This window comes from Antrostomus carolinensis, unplaced genomic scaffold (assembly GCF_000700745.2).
Source record: "Antrostomus carolinensis isolate BGI_N321 unplaced genomic scaffold, ASM70074v2 scaffold14781, whole genome shotgun sequence".
Taxonomy (NCBI): Eukaryota; Metazoa; Chordata; class Aves; order Caprimulgiformes; family Caprimulgidae; genus Antrostomus; species Antrostomus carolinensis.
The window spans coordinates 32,040-53,914 of record NW_010293592.1 but is presented as its reverse complement, the minus strand read 5'-3'; the positions used below and the strand labels follow the sequence as shown (position 1 = coordinate 53,914).

Below are 21,875 nucleotides of genomic sequence, written 5' to 3'. Positions count from 1 at the left end.
ACAGGATTTACTTGCCACTCACTATGAATTCTTTAAAAGAAGATGACAGTATAGTTAAATCTTAACACAGAAGCCCTTATTCCATATTAAAAGGATCATATATGCTATAATATATAACAAAAATTACAAATAAATAAGAAATTAGGATGAGTTTATTTTGATATTCCTTCTAAAGTTTTCACTGCAATCCCAGCTTCCTCTCAATAGAACTGTTTTGTTTTTTCTATCCTGTATCAATGACATAATGTCATTTCCCTCCCTGGATAAAGAAGCCTGGTACATTTTTAAAATATATCTTACTCCACTCTACAGTTCTGATGTATAAATTTATTTTGTCATTGTTCAGTTGCAAAAAATAAAAATTCTTCTACAAAAATCAGTGTTTGCATTCTGAAAATTACTGTATGGTACTTTGAGAACTGGAGACAGAATTGTGTTTATGAAAACTTCTTCTCTTTTCATTCCACTGAGCTAATAAAAGCTTTCTCTCCAACCAAACTTTATCTTCCTTACATCCTGAGATATTAGCTTTACAGATACAGCAATATGACAAGAAAGTAGCATTCAGCACTAAGCAAGTAAAATATGGACCTAGAATATACTATGCTTCTTAGTTGTGACAGCATTATTGAAGTATGACTGCTGGAACGACTTTTTATTGTACAAATTAAAAGGAACAGAGTATAAAGAAGCTGAGGAAAAAGAGTAGGAAGAAAAGCTTTGACATGTACCTAGCTGATCTGCCAGATGTTTCCCCTTCTCCACTGGAACAATTCTTTCATCCTCCATGTCACATTTGTTTCCGACCAGGATCACTTGTGCATTGTCCCAGGAGTAAGTCTTGATTTGTGTGGCCCTACAGCAGGTCAGAAAGATTGTTACCTTCCATCAGCTCTGCCAAAATACAATCGTGTATTAAGCATGAAAATAAGCACCACTAATGACAACATCAACATTGCCAGACTGTGTGTTGGTTAAAAGACAAACGACCAAGCTTACACACAAAGCAAGAATGCAGACTATGTAATTTATAGCACCATTGTATTTTACTACTCCTTAACTTTGTGTGACAATTATGTTTCTTGTTAAGACTCTGCAAGTGTTTTGAAGATCATGAGATCCAGACAAACAGCTGAATTGATTGATTTTTTAAGTCTAGGGACAAAAAAAGCATTTTTCTAAAGCTTATTCTCCTTCAGCTGTAATCTGTCAGAGGAACGACAATCAATTACATCTCTTAAGGATATTGTTCCTCGAGAAAGCCATACAATAGATACACACTTCATGCTAGATTTACAATTTCTTGCAAAACATGTAGCAACAATAATTCAGAGCAGACAAAAAAGATGCTAATTTGCTGCAGCACATTTTGCTGCAGCGTTTTAGTAACACCATCACTAATTGTGTTTTGAGAGTCAAACAGATGGAAGCATCATCTTTGATTGAACAGGAAAATTGGTTCATGGAAACTGAAAATTGTATAGAAATGTGGAAACAATTGCTAAAGAGAAAGAGAAATTTGCCAAATTGGGAAGATATGGGATCAAGGTAAGGCTCTGTGAGCTAATATTTGATCAAAGCAGGATTAAATAATAGCTAAAGGCAGGAAACAGCAGATGCAATGACAGATGGCAAGTATCAGACAAATGCTAACTTCATTGACAGAGGGCTCAAGTGCATGGGAGCTTAAGCAGGAGCACTGAGACAAACTTAAAGCCTCTAAAGCTCTCTGTGGCTCCTGTGCTGAAACTGGAGTGGAGCTAGCTGTGGATCCCAGGAGTCTGACCTTACATTTGGCCTTTTTATAGTTTTCCTATGACAAAACAGAAGATTTTTTTTTTCTGTTTATCCTGAGGGGCCAGTCCTTTTCCACCATCCTCGGTGAGGTGTCACAGAGGCAGCAGAGCAGTATTACCTCTGTAGCATTCATTTTCATCCATTTTTTCAGATTGGCTCAACCTATTTTATCTTCCCCAAGCTATCTTTTAAGACTCCCTCCTTCCCAAAGGTAATCAGGCTGCTCTGCCAGAAGCGATACACTCCTTCCCTCCTCCAGTCCCTAACTCACCTTCCCACTCTTTGTCCCTACTTGCCACCCTTCCATCCAGGACACTGCAGTTTCAGACAAACCTGCATTTCCCAGGAGAGCCAGGATTCCCCTCAGATTTTTACTTCCATTTAGTTTGCTTGAACTCCCTTAACAATTCTCTTTTGAATTAGCAGCAGCCTTCAGCTCTGATCTACTAATGATAATTTTTGCTTGTTGCTTACTTGCCTGTTCCACAGAAAGCAGCCAGTCATGTTACTCCACAGATAACTATGAGAAAGGGGGTTCCTTCACTATGCAACTTGCCTTCAAGCAGCAGCCTGTTTGGATTGCACTGGAAAACATAAACCTAAACCGAGCCCACTGCAGAACCGTACTGCAACACACAAAAATAAACAAAGACTTTGTGTGGTGAAACTTCTTACTCTTCTCAGTGCCCTCCTGGAAAGGCACTCACTCCAAACCCCATTTTGGCTCCTCCACCCTTTTGCGTGCCTCCATGTAGACAAGCCCTGTGAGAGCTAATAAGAGTCTGTGATGAGTTTATGTGGTACTCTGGGGTTTCTCAAGGCTCATCACCGAAGGGGGTGACCTCAGAAATCAACCAAAAGCCCAGGAAGATGAAATCTCCCCAGTCTCCCTCCACAAGCAATAGAAAGAAAGTCTCTCCAGGTTCAAGTTAAAATGCTTATAACCAAGCTCCTCTTCTGACTCCCAGTCCTCTCTCTTGATTCATTTCAGCCCCCGGGGGGTTGTACAGGAATACACTGCCAAATCTTAGCTATTTAAACAGAATTACTTAGAAAATGAAAAAGGAAGAAAAAAACATGTTTCTCCTACAGAAACTCAGCCTTGTCCTTGTTTTGTACAATTTAGTGGAAAACCTCTCTGGCAGAACACTGACATTTACACTTATTAGGAATAAAAAAACAAACAAGCAAAGCTCTGAAGAAGAATGCCTAAAAGAAACCCTGATCCCCATACAGAAAGAAAGGCAGCAAATTTCCAAAAGCTTTTGGAAAGGTAAATAAATAAATAAACAGACTTGTGCAACTGAGATGTTTCAACAACTATTAGGTCAGTCCAATATACACACTGGGAAAAATATATTTCTGTGACACAATAACAATGCTGTGCCTTATTTGTGCTGAATTCCCCAAATTGATGATAAAGCATGGTTTTTATGCTTCACGCTTATAAGAAAAATAGTCTCAGTTTCACAGTTACATGGTTATACCAACAACCTAATTTGGAGATCAGCCTTAAAGATAAATAAAGCTGATGATTTATGAACCCAGCTGTCACTTAAATCTAAGTTAAATTTAACCAGTGTTTTCTTCCCTTCTATGAAATTGTCTAAATTGTCCAAAGCACAGTTTCCATAATATTTTCTATTTACTTTACAGTATCAAATGCTGAATATACTCTAGTTTCAGTACAGTTTCCAATGAGCTATAAACCACTGACTTATCTACACACCAAACTATCAAGCCAATGTCAAATAATAAATGTCAAAGAAGACTAGTAAAAAAGTCTAGAAACTGATCTGAAAGCCATGAAGGTCATTTAACCCTTTCACTCATGCTACAGAAAAGACATCTTATTATTCAAACAGAATAATTAGTTATTTTCAAATATCAGGTAAAATCCATCTTTGCTTTTGCCCATTTTTGCTTTTTCTTCTAAAAGAGCCTGACTGTACTCTTGCCACACTGCAGTGAGGAAAATCACTCAGGCTTCATCTCTTAAGGCTTCTCATATAATCTGCTTCACCTTTCCCAGGGAAGGAGCAAGAGAACAGGTCAACAGGTCACGTCCTAGATATTCCCAAATGCATTTGTGTATCTTAGACTTTCTCAGCTGCCTTAAGATAACTGTCATTAATCGGGGTGATTCATGTGAATAAAGGAAAAACTGTACCTCACGTTCATATACTACCTGGAGAGCTCATCTAAACACCTGATATACAGCCATGATCCTCCTCATTCAGGAGAAAGAGTGCCTTTACTTGGTTTATGTGAAGTATTTCTGGAGTGACACAAAGCAATCCAGAATCCTCTTTAGGACATCCACCCATAAGAAGGGTGCAGTAAAAAGATCACCCAAGGAAGAAATCGTATGGCAGACTGGAAGAGACATTCTCATTTCCCTTGTGAGCAGGTGAGGCCAGGTCAGGAGGCTGTTAAAACAGTCACATGCCAATGAGCCAGAGGTAAGAGGTAAATTACACCATACATACATGGGAGGCGGTTTTAGAGGGGATGTTGGAGCTTCATGAATAGGCTTGTAGAATAACAAGGCTAGTGAGCACAACCTGCTCTGGCAATGTCCCAGCTAGAGGGAGGATATAAGCTCCAAGATGCTGGAGAGGTCTAGAAGGTAAAAGACTTCTCTCTGATGCAGAGGTGACTTTGCACAAGGCTACCTTCCCATACTTTCAGTGTAATTATGATGATGAATTTTGAGATCTAGGCACACCCCTATGAGCTCAAGAGAAGGTAAGAGTTTGTCATGGGCAAGAGCTTACTTGGAGTGCTAGGTCTCTGGTTCAGCTGTTTGTTCATGCTTTTGGCTTGTTTTCTGTAGAGAACTCTGCAGGAAGAGATGGTACAAGAGAAAGCAGTGAGACGGGCTGAGATTCATGTTGACAGCCTGCTTACACAGCATCTTCAAAAACCTGAATCACTAAACAGCAACAGGCAGGGCACCAGCAAGAAGGAACAAGCTTTAGACTGGAGAATGTCCTACTGTAAAACACGTAGATGACTACTGTTCACAACTTGACCTGTTCCAAGGTTTTGTGAATGGGTACAATTTTAGGATCCAGGAATTATGTTCAGGTGGGAAATTCTTACCAGCCAACGAGAGTGGACTGGGATAGACAGCAGCCAAAAGTCAGTGGAATGGGCATCACTTCATATTTTATTTGCTGATTATTTACTTGAAGTATCCTCCTAAGCTTGATTGTATTTGCTTTATGAACCTGGTCCCATGATCACATGGCAGGTGACTTACTCACCTTTTTATGCCACAGAAACACTCAAATTCCATCCCCACATACTATTTCAGAAATATATGGGAAGGTTAACAGGTTCCTTACTGGATTTAATTCACATTAACTGAGTACTGCTGATTTATTCTCAATGTCTAAAAGGTCAGCTGATCTGCTGCATCATGCTGCATTTATGATAAAATATTCAGCTTAACGGTATTCTTTATTTACTGCAGCTGGACACTGAAAAATGCATCACTAGCCAGCTAGGAGAGCAGGGCACTTAATCCTACACATCTATTCTCTCTTTTAAGTGCTGTAACTTCTGGAAACTTGCAGGATGTAAGAAGACCTGGGATGAGCTTTGCTTTTGCATATATTCTAGGTGGATGCCCCATTTACACAGAATCACACAGAATCACAGAATGTTAGGGATTGGAAGGGACCTCGAAAGATCATCTACTCCAACCCCCAGTCTTAGAACTAGCATGTTTTTTTGTAGTCTCACCTTAACCTCTGCAAGCAGAGAGGCAACTCATGTCTTCAGGCCACATACCTTCCTTGCAAGATAAAAAGCATCTTGCAACTGCCATTTCCTGGGAATCCAGGAGCAACACTACTGAGGGTAACAGCTTCATTAGCAGAGAAGAGGTGGTTCAGGCACTTGTCCTCCCACCAGCCCATCTCATGTCCCAAAACTCCTGGCTCCAGCCTTCTCACTGTTATGGAGGTTCTCCCTCTTGGGCACAGCAGGCAGAGCAGGAAGGCTGTCCCAGCCACCCACATGTGATGGGTGAGACAAGGCAGGGCTGAGGATCAGGGGTAAGCCACTGTCTTTGCAGCCTGTGCTGCTTCCCAGCTGCTGCCACTCCATCCTCTCACCAAGACCGAACAGAAGCACTGCCGGACTGCTAGGGCTCTGTTTTTATCATTAGGCTTGCTGCTGCTGGCTTGCACTTGACCTGAAGAAGGGACCAGGCTCATGGAGATAAAGGCTCTGAGCTAAAGGAGCTCAAGTAGTAGACACCTTAATTTTCCAGGGAGATTACAGTTCCTGACTGAAGACCAGATCCAGTGTAATGTTTTTCTGAAGCATGACTGTATCACCCAGCATGGTGAAAAAAAGACAAAAAAACCTGCCCACTTGGTGTGCTAGCGAATGTCAGAGGCTGACAGAGCAACACCAGCACCAGCCAAAAGCTTTTGTTTCCTTTTCTTGTCCCTTAAGTTTACAAAACAATTATGCAGACTGGAAAAAAACATCTCTCAGCAGCATCACCACTAGAGGACTCTGCTGGCACAGCCAGGCTGGCTTTGCTGTAGTCCTCATCTCTCCCGTGGACAAGCTTCAGAAAGGAAGGAAATGGGCTACCACAGGCCGATTTTACCTGCCCAGCTACATTATTGGGGCTCAGAATCTTAAAACTGATGGTTGGAAAGATTCCTTTGGCTGATAAGGTGCTCTTAGCAAAGGTATTCATGCAGCCTCTGTGGCACAGGAAGACATGAAGTCAAATACACAAGGCTCACCTTCCCCAATTCTGATACTCCTGCACCATTGCCTTTGATGGAGCAGAGGTGAGACCACTTCCAGTACAAAGCTTCAGGTTAAACTTCACCCGTACAAACTTTAAAATAGTAGGAGCTCATAGACTGAGATTAGGTATTTTTTGGCTAAGTTAAGACTGATTAGTAAAACTTACTAGAGAGAAACCAACAGAGAGACAGGTAGATGAACTAGTGTTGTCATACATACTTTGTTTCATCAGGGAACCAAGATGAAAATACTGATAGTTTAGTGAAAGATGTTGGCCTAGCTCACGTGCTGCACTGCTATGGGAAAAATCCCTGTGCAGACACTTGCAGAAACAGCTTAATCTCATCTTGGTGTGCCACGTGGAGGAACCTGGTTTTGGCAAAGCCTTTGGGTTTGTGTTTCTAGCAAGCAAAAAAATTTATCTGTATCTTATCATTAGCTGCTGAAGGACAGCTCAGGAAGATGTTGCAGTTCACCTTCTGCAGCATGGCATCACGATAGCGGAGACGGGGTGAAGGTGGAGACTACAACTTTAGATGTGATGATCATGACCAACTGCTTCAGCGGTCAGTGAGAACAAATAATGGGCAGCCTTGGAAGAAGGCCAAGTTACTAGAAACAACAAACCACATTGTTGTGCCTTTTGAGTTACAACCTAGATTAGTGGATATAGAATAGGTGTTGGACAAAAAGGCAGACTGAGCTGGATGCTAGGAGCCAGTGCCATAGCCAGCGTATGTTCCAGGAGAAGGAGGCTCTTCTGATCCATTAGGTAAGAACATTTTTAAGTTATCTACATGCTGCAGTCACATGGTCCTGGGAGGTCACTGAGAGCACTGCAAATCAGTCTATCAGACTGGGGAGATTAACAACTGAATTGCCATCACACACTGACCATACCTATCTGCAGTAACAGGGTAACAAGCAGAAATGATTGCAAGACATTTGAGTGGAGCATTGAGGAACTACTTCTGAGGACAGACACAGCCTTTCCCCTGCCTCCCCATGCCTGGTATTTCCTACACAAAGTCAGGTGTTCTTTGTGAGAATGCCATGGCAAAACATGAGCTCCAGAACCAGAGCCCAGCCTTCTGCTTCTCTGTGCTGTGCCTGTGGTCACTACCTCACAGCAGCAGCTCAGATGCTTTCACCCCAGGCACTGTGCTGGGTCTCTGCTGAGAAAACACCTCCCATCAGCTGCCACGGAGGGGGCTGCAGGCACTGCCCATGGCCACAGCAACAACACGTGCTCTGGCTCTCCTGGAAGACCACCACTCTTAGGGCTCTGTACACATACTTGCCTAGAAGGCAGGAAAGCAGGAAGAAGGTCTGGGCTTCCACTTCCAAAATGAGATCACAGTGTGGGGTGAGATGGGACATTTCTTCCCGAGGAAGAAGACAGGTGGCATGAGCTACAGAAGAGCCTCCAAATGGGGAAGGGGAAGTGCACACCAAAATTTGGGGGAGATGAGCCTGGGTACCAATCCAGCTTTGATACTGCCACGGAGCTTTTAAAGTGACTGACCTAGTGCTTTCTTTTTTCACTATAAGCCAAAAACATTTCCTGGCTTTTTGTCATCAGAAAGTCCAGAAATCATTTTCTGCATTTGTACTGAATTCAGTGGAGCCAGAGGAGCTTATGAGAGCTGAAAAATCTGTTTCATACATAGTTTTAAGGCTAAGTTCCCACCCTTCCCATTTAAGAGGTAACTCCTTCTCCCCCATCCCACTATTCCACACTGAGCACTGCCTTACAGAGCTGTTCAGGTGCTTTCTGTAGCCAGTGGTAACAGACAGGCTTCTTCTAAAGGGTATACTTGCTTTCTGTCCTAGACCTCGCTCTTCCTCCTCTTATTGCAACTAATTTAAAGTTAGATTTTAACTATCTCTAGTTAGGCAAGGTGAATACTGTTCCATGTGTCTACACTTGTAGGTTCCAAAAAAAAAAAAAATCACTTTTTAAGGCAGTTTGGAAAGATTTAGCCTGATTAGATTTTAAATGAGATTTGACTCAACCAACCACTGTTAAACTGGATTGTTTTAAGCAGCATAGCCAGAAACTTCATAAGCCCAAATAATGCATTAAAGGATTAATTTCTTTACACTAGTGGTGGTTTCACTTGGCTAGTAGTCAAACACAGCCGCTTGCTCACTCTCCCCCCCCACACCAAGGGGATAGGGGAGAGAACTGAGGGCAAGGGTAAGGAGACTCACAGGTTGAGATAAGAACAATTAGGACTTTTAAAAGCAACAACTGCTACAGTATGCTATTATAACTATTTCATTAAAGTGAAGCTGTAGAACTTTAGTTTCTAAGAGATTAAAAAACAAATTACTTATCTCAGAGTACAGATGAAGAGGAAAGAATAAGGTGATGCAAAGCACTGCGGTGGGTGGGATGTCAAATGTTCTCACCAAGCAATTGTGATGAGAAAATTGGCCAGAAACCAAACTGGCCCAACAACAACAATAACTTATTTCATACCAATCCTGTACTGCATTGAAAGAGTCTTCACTGGTGATATCATACATGAGGATGAAGCCCATGGCTCCTCGGTAGTAGGCTGTAGTGATGGTCCTGTATCTTTCTTGCCCAGCTGTATCCTGGAACAGAAAGGAATATTTAGGCTTTTAAGACTTCAGTTCTCAGAAACAGGAGTTGTAGTTAGATCCTGTATCTAAAATAAGGCAACCAATTTTGTTATTACAGATTTTAAAATTCTCATTTGCTCCCACTGAAATGAACTCTACTTACATTTTAGCATTAATTGGGCTTTTGCATCAACTATGATTTGTTAAATGCATTTTGACACATGTACTATTAAAAACATAACCAAAGATGTCAACCCTTTAATTGCTCTTCTCTACCTCAGCCTCAATGCAATAATAAAATGTTAGCAGAGTTCACCGAAAGCTGATACTTCAAAGCAGACAAGGGAAAACAGTCCAGGATGGTACCAGGCAGAAGACATTTACGTGTTGCAATTTAGTGTCACGGTCAGGAAAATGCCCTTCAGATAGATGCTGCGGGTGACCTGAGGTTAGAGACAACAATTAAAGACTTGATGCAATGAAAATTATTCTACAAAGTGAATTTAATGTGGAATGTCCCAATCATGATGCCTGAGGTGTACCTACTAATTCAAGATTTACTAATCCTCTTCTGTTGGTTCATCTTAATTCTGTCTGGAGTGCTGAAAAATACTTCTACCTGCAGTTGTCATTTCTGTGTTCAGCCTGACAGCGCAAAGGTGAAACTCTGGCATATACGACAGGAGAATTTCAAAAGACTTATGACAGCTGAAAACATGTCAACTACCATCTGTTGGATGCCAACAACATTTATTCCTCACATTTTGGGTGCCTGCTCTTAAACCAAGGAATATTTCTACATGAGATTAGCAGTCCTACTGCCAATCTGTTCCCTCTGGATCTGGCTTCTGAACCAAGGAAAGAAGTGGTGTGCTTAACCTACCTCTCATTCAGGAGGTATCCATCATTTGAACAAACACTTTCCATCCATCTTTTGGCAAATGTCAGCTCTGTGAAACAGCTGCAGGGAGGCAAAAGGCCTTACCCTCAAATGATAAGGAATATCCCATTGGCATATCCAAATGCCAATTTAGCTTATTAATTTAAATATTCCTCACCCCCTTAAATCTTGTGCTTGTAGACTAACAGAACACAAAGTCCTTCACTTCCAGTGACAAAAATGCAAACACTGGTGTGTTGTCAGTGTCTCTCTCACAACAAGTCCCAGGCTGAAAAGCAAAATGCAGCATTATTCTAACTACTGAAAAGAAACCCAGCTCTATTTCAGCTAAACACCAGGACAGCACAGGTTCAGCATAAAGTGTTGAACTGCTAGTTACTCTTATGGATTAGCAGTTCTGAAATAAAAGGTCCTTTAGTCCTCCAAATGCCACACTTCAGAAAACATTTACTGCCACTTGTTTAAAATGTGATTAAAGTTTCTCTTCTCTAGAGAAAAAGACCCTAAAAGACTCATCAATCATAGAGTTAGTTGGAAGAGTAAAGTGTAGAGCACTCCTGCAGGAGTATAGAGCCAGCTTCATCAGACCTAGCACATCACCACAACCCCAGAAAACACACAAGGTGCAGTGGGTAGGAAACTGCTCAGCTTTAAAATCCTCCCGTCCATCATTCCAGTAAATGCAGCTTGGTTTTTGTCTCATGCAAGAGTCAGTGTTGGCCCTTCCAGAACACATGCTAGCCAGTCTATGAAAGGGGAAAACATCAATGATCACCTGTTGTTCTGCACCAGAATATCGCAGAGGTTCTCTGGGAGGAAAGCACTTGTAAATAAGCTCCCTGCAGCTTGCTTAAAAGGCTCTGCCTATTGCACTACTGTGAGACTATCCACAGCTGTAACACACTGCGAATTTCCCAGTGGAGAGATTATGCATCAGGAAATCTTGTTGTTTCTCCACCAATCCTCTGGAAAAAGAAGAGATTTTTCCTTGAAACTCGGGTATTTATTTCCAGACAGGGTAGTCCATTAGCCGATCACAGCGAGGCATTGCATACTGGCTGAGAAATAGTCCTCCTGTTCCCTCCTGACAAGAAGTACCCGAATGAGGTGGACTCCACACCTTGCAGCCTGAGTGACCGTTTCTCCTCCTGCCATTGGTAAATCCATCGCAGAGCACTCTCACATTCACAGACACCACATCCTCGCTTAGCTGCTGAACAGCTAAACCAGCCCTGCCAACTAGATCCTTAACTATACTTTTTCAAGTGGAGAAGGTCTCCGCAGCAACAGTATTGTTCTGTTTATTCAGAAACATGAGAGTTGCTTTATTTTAGCCTGATTTCCTAAGGACATCAGACTTATTAACTCAGTCTCCCCACATGCATGTGTATCTGCTCATTATAACTCTACTGACTTTTGATTAAATTTGACTGAGGCGATACTCTCTCAAAGGTACATTCTTACCAATGTCACAAAAACAGCCAGTGAGGTGAAGAAGGGAGACCTTAAGCATACCTTAGCTGGGAAAAGAAGCTTAAGGACAATGCTTATCTGTTTCCAACACTAAAGGATCCACAGGGGACAGGCTTTCTTCATGCCTTATTAGGAGAAAGACCTATATCAGTATTAGTAACTTCTAAGACCCTGCAACCAACAGAAAGAAATAAATCCATAGGGAGTTGGGCTTCTTCAGTTCTCACGCTCACAGCATTACTGTTTTACACTTGCATTCCCAAGTTCTTCTACCTCCCAAACCTCATCTCTTTTCTGCTCTGTGTTTAATTAGCACTAATTTTGGCTTAGGGCATGAGGCTGTGACCAGGCAGTAAGCAACTGCACAACACATTTTTTAGCTACACACAGAATAATCTGAAAATAAATTAAATTTGACAATAGCTCAGAGCAAGGAGTTAGCTCTGAGGATGTAGATCCAGGCTGTCCAGGGAAGCAGCCCCAAGGGACTCTGAGGGTGGCTTCCAAAACCTTTCCTGGTACCATCTCAGTGCCTCTGCCCCATGAGGAACTGGACTCAGGCCCCAGAGTTTGTCTGTGTTAAAGGCAAACTGTGCTATTGCCTGAAAGCTCTAAAATTGAGTAATTCTGGTTTATTGATGTCAGTATTTTGTCTGCAAACCCCTGTGTGTGGGGGTGGGCCCCAGTTTATACATTAGCTGGAGACAGGGACATGGCAGCAGGAGGTACAGAAGCCCAAAAGGCTACACGCATTTGCTTTGTCATAATGTGTTCTCTGGTGGACAATGCACTTACCTCATTAAGAAGGTGATTTGCATATTCATTAGTATATACTTAGGTGCCTGCCTTCTCAGGTTATCAGAGCGGGTGCTGGGGAAGGCATCCTATATTTCACGGTATGTAAAGTTCGTAACCTTGCCCTGGTAGCCATGTGGTACAACGCAGAGATGTGATTCAGCTCCATGTGAGTCACTGATGGATTCCTCGCTCTGCTTTACTGTACAGGTACAGATCATGTCATCTCCCCTTAAAGGTTTTTATTTGCATTTCTCCAAATCCATTTGAATCTTTGTAATATCACTCTCAACGGGATTTTTTCCTCGGGTTATGCTATAAACTAGCTTAATTTTCTTGACTCACACCATGTTTTATGCTCACTTCAACCAGCACCTCCCCACCCCACCCCACCCCACCCCACTCAGATACTTCCACATAAATAAAATAAAACAAACTGCAAAATCTGAGCTCAGTTTCTTCAGCATTTACAGTAGCTGCTCTTACATAAGTTTAAAACACCACAAACCTTAGGTAATTAGCTATTTCAGTTTTTTATGCGCAAGACATTTATCTAATGAAGGAGAAAATAACTCATGCAGATTTCTTCCTCCCCTCCCCAAGTTGTTTGCAAGATTTACAGGTAGACCACAAACTCATTAGGAGACAAGTAGATGAAGCACAAGCAGGAATCAGCAGAAACCCAGTGTAGCTCTAATTAACAGCCTAGCAAATGCCTAAGAAGAATAGCTGAGCCGTCAGCACCCAGAAGCCTGTTTGTCTGTCCCTCCTGAGGAATCAGAAAGCTTGGCTGTAACCAAGTACGGAAGGGAATCCGTGAGGTACATTTACACTAAGGTGCTAACAACTCTGTTCTTTTGTAGCTTCCTCACGCGCCCGTCCTTGATACAAACAATGAAGAACCCCCACAAGACCAGTAGTTGGTAGCTTGAAACAAAAATCTGAAGCTTTTGCATTAATAATGAGCAATCAAAATTCAGTGTTCATCAGAGGAGAAAAAGACATAAATGCATTTGCATTATGTGCAGATGCCCTCTACTCACAAGATCCGTCACCTAAACATTATGATAGGAGCACAAGCAGCTTTGCTTAAATTTACTTGGCTGTCTCGGCAGAAACAGCAAGATACTTGCACAAGAAACATTTGAGTTTTTAAATTGTGACAGATGCTCTTTCCTGCAGGTCTGAAAAATCAGAATCCCTGATTTCGAGCCATTGTTACTCTAGTGAAGATTTCTAGTCACAAGTTCTTTGTTCCAAATAAAATGTCACTGAAACTTCTCATCTGTACCGGCTTTAATCCCCTCAGCACCATGACTGTTCTAGCAGTGTATGTGACAAACAGCCTCTAAGGAAATAAACCTTTCGATTTTTTAAAGGATTATGGTTTGATTTGGTTTTTTGGGGGATGTTTTTTTTTTTTCCTTTTTTCCAAAGAAGAATAATATCATAGAATTAGAGTCACCTGTTATCCAGCTGGTTGGCAACAATTATAAGATGCATGTAATTAGCACCATCCTTGCTTAGGCTGCTCAGAGTCAGAACAGAGGCTTCATCAACCACAAGAAGCAGCACCAGCCACCATTTTGGGGCTTCATCAGCTGTAGTGAAGGAGAGACCTCGTCCTCTCTGCTGTTCAGTGCCGTACCATGACACCTACGCTACAGCGTTTCACACCTTGTTCAGAGTTTGGTCAGCCTTGGAGACAGGATAATCGACTTCACAGCCCCATGGTTACAGGGGCAGCAAGTTGTTCGACATCAAAGTGTCAGGAAACACTTGACTCCCTGCAAACACAGCTCAGTTCTCAGTAAGACTGGCCACCTCAGCTCCTGTTCTCTACAAGACCGATAATCTGAATAAACAAGAAATAAAGGCACATCCTGAAGGCAGAAGGCTGTTTGTCCTGCTACAAGCCAGTCTGTGGCTCAGTGTATCTGACCCCTTTACCTTCCCTTCTGCATGGATGAGGAAACATTCATGCTTGCTCGGAGTTATGCTGGTGTCTCTGTTGTGAACAGTGAGAGTGCCATTCTGCCATCCACAACCTCCATCCCCTCTTCGCTCTCTTCCCAGCTCCAGGCAGATCTCTCAAACTGTACGTGCAGCCTTCTCCACTGCTGTCCTGTTCTGCCTTCCTCGCTGGACCCAGCTAGCTGCTCAAAGCTGGGGAAGCAAACAGCACTGCCTTGTCCTTCTGGACTGTTTCAACAAAGAGTGAAATTTCTCATGACCTCCAGCAAAATTCTCGTTTTGGTCAGTATGTTATCAATATCTGCTGCAATGTTCCACATTTCCTTTGCAAAAGTGGACTTTTGAGTGGAAGCCACCAAGAATCAGCTAAACAAGTTATTTGGAGAAAAAGGAAGGGGGAAAAAAACAACCCACCAAGAACTACAAGGGTGAGTGAAGAGAGTGACCTTGGGCAGACTAATATGTGCCGTTAATAAGAGAATGCTGACATTGAGCTTACTGTTCCTGCTGGCAGCTAGAAATAGGAACAAACAGGCAAGCAAGATGAGTCACTGGTTAAGACATGGAAAAGATGTGATGTCATGAAAAGCCTGTGAAGTTTCAATTGCTGCCAGGAGCAAAATAACACCTGGTTCCTTCAGAGCTCAGCTCCGATTAAAATGCTCCAGTTCAACAGATCATATTAAGTGTGGGGTTTTTTCCTCTCTTGTTATTGAGTGCTCCCATTGCACAAGAGTCACTGGAGCCTACTCAGACACATTTAGATACCTTGAGAGCCAGTTTCATTTGAGCAATATTAGCAATATGCAGCAAAACATTTCTGTTTTTTTTTTAAAGAAAAAACACAAAAAAACCCCACCAAAAACCCCCACCAAACCTGTGTCTTTTTCACAGCTCTATCCTTGCAAAGTGTTTTTTAAACATTTCCCCACTATGGCTATCTTCACTTCAACTCCCTAGAGGTAGCAAAACCAGAAGCCTTGGATAATTTCAGTACCACCAGTTGCAGAAGCTTCACTTTTCCCATCCTATTTTGCTTACCCAGTAAAAAAACTCCTACTAACTGCTTCTACCAGGGAGATGGAAATTTTATTAAAAGAGACTTTTAATACCTGCACAGTCTACAAGAGTTCACCAGTATCTGGTCAGTCATCAGAGGCCTCAGTCTTCCCCAACACACACACACACACTTTTGAAGTTGTCACCCATAACTCAGTGGCTGAGTGTCCCTTCAGTTGAGGCACTGCACTTAGTTTTTAAAGTCCTTTTGTAAACTAAGCTGATGGACAAGGAGGAAGAGTTAGTGTAGGTTGACCTCATCCATCATTAAAACATTTCTGGTGGTTGGGAAGCCCCAGCTCTTTAATTTTGCTCAGCAACTCCATACCACGTAAGACAAAAAGTGAAGCACTGAAAATGCATCAGGATACATTTGCTCAGCAGAATCTAATTTCCAAACTGGAATCAGGCCAAGGTACTGTGATTAACACTACTGCTTATGACCTACTAAGATGTTAAAAAAAAAAAAAATTTCAGTTTTCCCAGGTGCCTTGTAGTGAATATTAGCAGCGGTTCCCCTTCCTGATCTGTCAAACAGTAAGGAGGACTGAAATAGTGCTGCTTGCTCATGAACATTATCTGCTCTTCTCATCTTTCTGCAGGTTGAGTTTCTCTGTTAGAGTATTTAAAAGACAGAGCCCACAAAAGAGAAATCACATGAAGAGGTACACACAAAGATTAAGGTCATCGTGCACATTTCTTAATGTCTTGTAGAACTGAGAAGTTTGATTTTTCATTACTTAGAATTAATATAAAGATCAGTCAGATATATTTGGATTCTTTCCAATCGAGTTACCTTGATAGGAAAATAAAGAAATGGCAGTAACAAAAATACATAGCATCCACACCACATGCCTACTTCCAACCTCCACTTCTCTAGCCTATCTGCAAATAAACTGCAAAGTTCAAGAGGTATAATGCATCTGAAAGGCCATCCACTGTGGGCAAGTGATAAAATCATCACTGCTACAATAAAAAAATATTTAAGAAAACTTTAAGAGGCTCAGAGCCTAGAATAAGAAGCATTTTAGGCAATTAATGCATTGTTATAAAAAATATTTTGCCAGTTTTGTGAGACCTTTTTAGTTGTCCCACATAAAGCCTTTAATTCTGTTACTCAGCCACTCCAAGAACAGCTGTACGATGCACAGATGTCTGAGCAATGTTAGCCACTATAAGCATTATTAATTAGCTAGGGTTGTTGGGAAGCAGATAAATTAATCACAGCCAGAGTACTTCAGAAGCAGCACTACACTACTGGGAGTGAGCAAGGTGGACATCCCAAACGGCCCTGTGGACAGACGTGCTACAGTCCAGCTACCATTGTGTGGGTCGTAACAGCACTGCTAACCCATAGAGATGTACAGCAGGAAGGAAAATCTCAATACATTATGAATCTTCTGCCAAAAGAACAAATGAAAAATCTGTGAGGAGGAAGTTGGATGATCTGTGGTACAAATCTAAATTCAGTAGCCTGGTTCTTTGATCTGGAAAGGAACAAGGACAGGTGAAGGGAATTAGCATCATAGTGCTATTGGCCTTCCTCCCCCTCAAATGCACAAAAGCAAAACAGCGCAAATCCCAGCTCTGAGAGCAGCAGAACAAGACCCAGACTTCCTGGAGCCTATTTCTAGGTGATCAAATGTCATGGTAACCAGCAAGAGAGGCAGGCAGTGAGAGGGGCTGCTCAGGTCGGTGTGGAGCAGGCTCTGCGCAAGGCTGGGCGGCAGCTGCCCGGCTCTGCTCCCCCAGCATCATCGCGGTGGTACCCAGCATGGAGCACGGCTGCACCACTCTAGGCAAGACCTTCAGCTAACTCAGTTACAAAGCAAATATTTATATCCAAAGGTGTCTGTGATGCTCAATGACTTTGTGCCTGGAAGACCTGTCAGCACCTGTAACAGTAAGAAAACGTAGTACCCTGCTATGAGCATCACTCCTAGGGCTTGTTCTTATCAAGGGAAGATTTCATCTCATTTACTAGTGGATTAGGGATAAATCTGGGCTTCATACTTCACAAGAAGCCCCTAGAGATACTACGTCAAGGGGATCAATTCTAAGACAAAATGCTCAGAAATTCTGGGAAGGTGTTTATGATATTTCTAAGATTAAAATACCAAATCAAGTTACAACCATAAGGCAAGAACATGTGCTTTAAATTGAAGGGCAGCAACAAGAAAAAAAAATAACCAAACATAATTTATATTAAGAAACACACGACACTTACAAAAATAACAATATTCTTTTAAGGTCTTTAAAACCCTAATGTGTAATTTTTCAAGATTTGATGGAAATTAAGAGTTGTTCAGGCAACTTCCAATTAATTATCTCCTAAATCAGGAAAAAAGCCCCACTGCTGAATTCAGGTGAGTATTAAATAAAACATAAAGACATTTAAGGTCCTAGCACTCAAGAAGGTAGAACGAAAGCTTAAAGACAACAAAACCCAAGAACAACCTGAAGCTCATAAATCAGAAGGCAAATAAAAAGGAACAGAAAAAGGTATGTATTTAACTTCAGTGGAGTTTGAAATGATTTCCAAATGTTGGAATTAGCAATAACATAGATTCCTCTATCTCTTAAGTTTATATTTGATAGGAATGTGCACGTGCTTTGAAAAGCAATGCAATAAATATAACTGATACGGTTCTTCTTTGGTCACATGAAGGGGTTTTTGTTTAAATTCACAAAAATGTGAAAAAACAATCAAATGGAATTTGAAACTTTCCAAGCAAACCCACATTTCTGCTGAGAATAGAAAGGAAAACTTTCAGCTAAAGGACAGCTATTTTGGAGTAGACACAGGAATCTTAAAATAGAGGCTTGGAATTCAAGTTCTTTGTCAACCACAACAGTACATGCACAGCGATGCTCTGTAATAGCACAGGACAAAGAAAATGATCTGCTACCACTTACCGTGATGTTTTTTATTATAACCACACGGTCCAGATGTTCAACTAGAAATTTCATTGTGTAGCAGCTGCAGATGGCTCTCCTGCACTCCTGAGGCAGTTCAGTAAGCAGCTGCGAGGTCCCTTTGGGGCTGTCATGTGGTTACAGTGTCTATGGGTTTCTTGGTGTGAGATCCTTTTGCACCCTATTTTAAGTTCACCCACCTTTGTGCTGATGATGTCTCCTCCTTTCCATTTGGAAAGAGAGTCATGAGCAAATACTTCTTGTGCACTTCCTGTGCAGCCTGGTGTAGGGAGCCTAGGGGGGTTGGACTAGATGATCTCCTGAGGTCACTTCCAATCTCTACCATTCTGTGATTCTTGACATACACGTGAGACTTTTTGCTGTTTGGTATTACTGTATGCTAACCACTTCATCACCTCTACAGTACTTCTGTGGGTATCACCACAACAGCTCCCTGCTCTCTCTAGGCCATGTGCTGCTTCCTGGCCTTTGGCCAGTGGACACACAAAGTGCCTGAGTGGCTCAAATCTTACTGATGAAAAGCACATCTTCATACTTACCTTCTCAGAAAGAGAGAGGAAAACCACAACAGATTTTCCAGCTGAAGAAAATGTGTTGTTGGCTTCATTAAAAAGGAAGGACATATGACTAATTTATCTGACATTCAAAAAAACTTCTAACCCAGTTCCAATCCTTGCCCAGTCAGTCCCTATCTATCAAGAACTGCTTCTCTCTGCTCTAAGATCAAATGGGGCTACAGTCAGATTTTCCCTACCACAAGTACCTACTTGAGATGTCCCAATAACTTCCTTCATCAGCTGTTCAGAAATCTTTCAGCAGCTCTTCTTGGCAGGACTCATTGTGCATTTCTTCTAAATTAAAGATACTGCAGCTAAGCTCATTTTAGGAACAAATCAAGACAAAATCCATTCCTCTGGTCCCCTTTTCAAGGACAAATGGTTTTGCCAAGGAACCCAGCAAACAGAGGAAAGGAAGCCCTATCTAAAGGAAAACTACAACAACAACAACAACAACAACAACAACAACAACAACAACAACAACAACAACAACAACAACAACTTTGAAGACCTGGCACATTGAAAAAGACCCTAAGAAGCCAGAATACATTTCAAACAGATTTAGCAAGCAGACCACAGCTGGGTCAATCACAGCATGTTCTGCAGCAGTTCCACAATTCTGATACTAATGAGAATATCATGTCAGCACTTCAGATGATCAGGATTTCAGTGAGAAATCCTGGCCCACACTGATGTTGAATAGATGCTGCTTGGCCCACCTTACATTGCCTTTGAGTATAATCAGTTAAAAAATGAGCACTAATGGATGTTCACACCAGTGTGAATCTCTTACAGTTGAAGTCAACCAATAAAGAATTAATATTGACAAGAAAAATACCGGTGGAGAACTCTTATCATATTTCTAATGATTTATTAAGCAATGAGAGGCATAAAAGCAACAGACCATTTCAAACCCAACTTGCTGCTAGGCTAATTAATATGTGCTTGTGTACACAAGTGGTAAGGGTCAAAGAATTATCACCTTAGCAGGAAATCTGTTAGCTACAGAGAAGGTTTGATACAGCAGCGTTGCTTACACTTTTTACAGGATTTAAGTGAGCTTCTACTGAAAGTAACAGAATAACTTTTATCGGGGTCAGATCTATGGGGCAGAGAAGACTGTGCTACAGTGACTGCCGGTGTCCCACGAGGTGCCCTTACCTGCTCTTCTGAGGGACAGCAGTTATGTCGTTGCATGCCTCCAGGTTCATCTGTCCCCAGCCATTCACAGTGGTGGGACCTCGGTCAGGCTGTCGAGCACAGCCGACTGCCTGCACTTGCCAGGACCGCTCAATTCAGCCCAAATTCGGGAAGATGCCATTTGGCGGTCAAATTTTGGTATAAAATAAGCCTTGAAGAATTGTAAGGTCCTGCCTGCATCCAGTGACCTCAGCGAAGAACCCTGCAGATGCAAAGGTCCTGACTTCTCTCCCGTGAGACTAAGTTTCTAGGTAAGAGGAAAAGAAGATGCAGCATTTTCCGCGTGATCTGTTTCTCAAAACATGTAAGAGACTTAAGCCCAAGGAAAGAAGTCTGTAATAAGAGCTGTTAATGACAAATCCAGATCACCTTATTTAAAGTGAATTAAAATCCTATGTGCAACAGGGATAGCACGAGGTCATACCTGTACAGAACACTAAATGCATGTGCTGCTACAGAACACTAAATGTGTATGATCAACAAAAATACAGGGGCATCATTCTTCGTTATGTTCTATCAGTTTTACATTAACATAGCTTCATAAAATAGAGAAACTGCACGGCATCACCCCGAGCAAGAAAAGTTCTATCAACAAATCTGTAATTGAAGCAATTATAATATCAGGGACAATACAAGCACAAGTTCATGCACGAGCATTACACTGCTTCCCAAATCACCCAGACTGCCTGCCAGCAGAAAATTGACAACAGACTCTCCGGACCACCGGCTCCGTGCAGCAAAGGGCAATTCCACACTCCATTACCATTGCACTTTTAGAAACACTTCTCAGCTTAGGAATGAATTTGTCCTGTTACATTGGGGAAAACACATACTGAAATATGTATCAAATGAAGCCAGCTTCCTTAGTGAGAACTAACCTCTGAACAGATGGAGCTCCTCTGCTTTCATATGTAGCTACATGATTTGTCTGGAGAAGGTGCAACAAGTTGATGTTTTGAGGAATACAAGTTATTTACTATGACAGAGACAAAAAGAAGGCTCTTGGGGCTTGTTCTTGGTCCCACTCCAATCCAAATCACTCCTTTTGACTGAAAAGGTGCAAAAGCAAACTTTGGGTCAAAGCATAAGGGAAGAGTGAACAGAATTAGATCTGCCAACGAGCTAAAGACATTTTAACACTAAGGGATCATGACTTCAGCAACAGCATAACTGCTTCAAAATATTATGAAACTACATTTAAATGAACTGCACTTTCTGCCTGCCACTATTTTGCCTTACTCCCATGTCAAAGAATTGTAACTCAACACAATTTTGGAGGGTCTAGAGCAGCAGGGGAAGCTTTGGCATTGGCTATCTGGAACTTACCCTAATGCTTTATACAAGATTCAGGCAGAGACAGTATCTGGCCCTTCTGCAGGACAGGATGATTTCTGGTCTTGCAGGAAACAGATACGAGTTTCCCTTTCCCTGGTATACTCATATCACAATCACCATTCTCAGAACAGAGTCCAGAGAACAAAATGTGTCCCCATTTAAGGCATTAATAAAATTAATACAAAGAACAGAAAGGAAAAAAAAACAGCTTCTCCCCTCACATGGCACCCAAGTCTTCTTTCTCCATCCATCGTACCAAAGGGAAACTAATTTCCTTGGACCAAAGGTTTTCTTTTCATCTTTTGAGTCAGTTGAAAAATTATGAAAGCCACAATTAATATTCATATCTCTTTGCTTAGATGTCTCCTTTTGATAGCTCTTCACATGAAGCCTGAAGGGAAAGCAGACTTCATCCCCGTGCTACCAGCACTTACTGCACAATGACAAAGCACATGTGTGAGAGCAAGTACATCCTG

The 21,875-nt window shown here is 41.8% G+C and overlaps 1 protein-coding gene across 1 annotated transcript in view; it reads right to left on the bottom strand.

Annotated features, from left to right (window-relative positions):
- The window catches only part of LOC104532204 (ras-related protein Rab-3B), a 52,438-nt gene that overhangs the window by 3,436 nt on the left and 27,127 nt on the right, over nt 1-21,875 (bottom strand). The window contains exons 3-4 of the mRNA XM_010177342.2: nt 9,062-9,180; nt 732-856 (exon numbers count right to left, since the gene is read on the bottom strand). Of these exons, the coding sequence (XP_010175644.2) occupies nt 732-856; nt 9,062-9,180 (244 nt within the window). The remainder of the gene's footprint in view (nt 1-731; nt 857-9,061; nt 9,181-21,875) is intronic.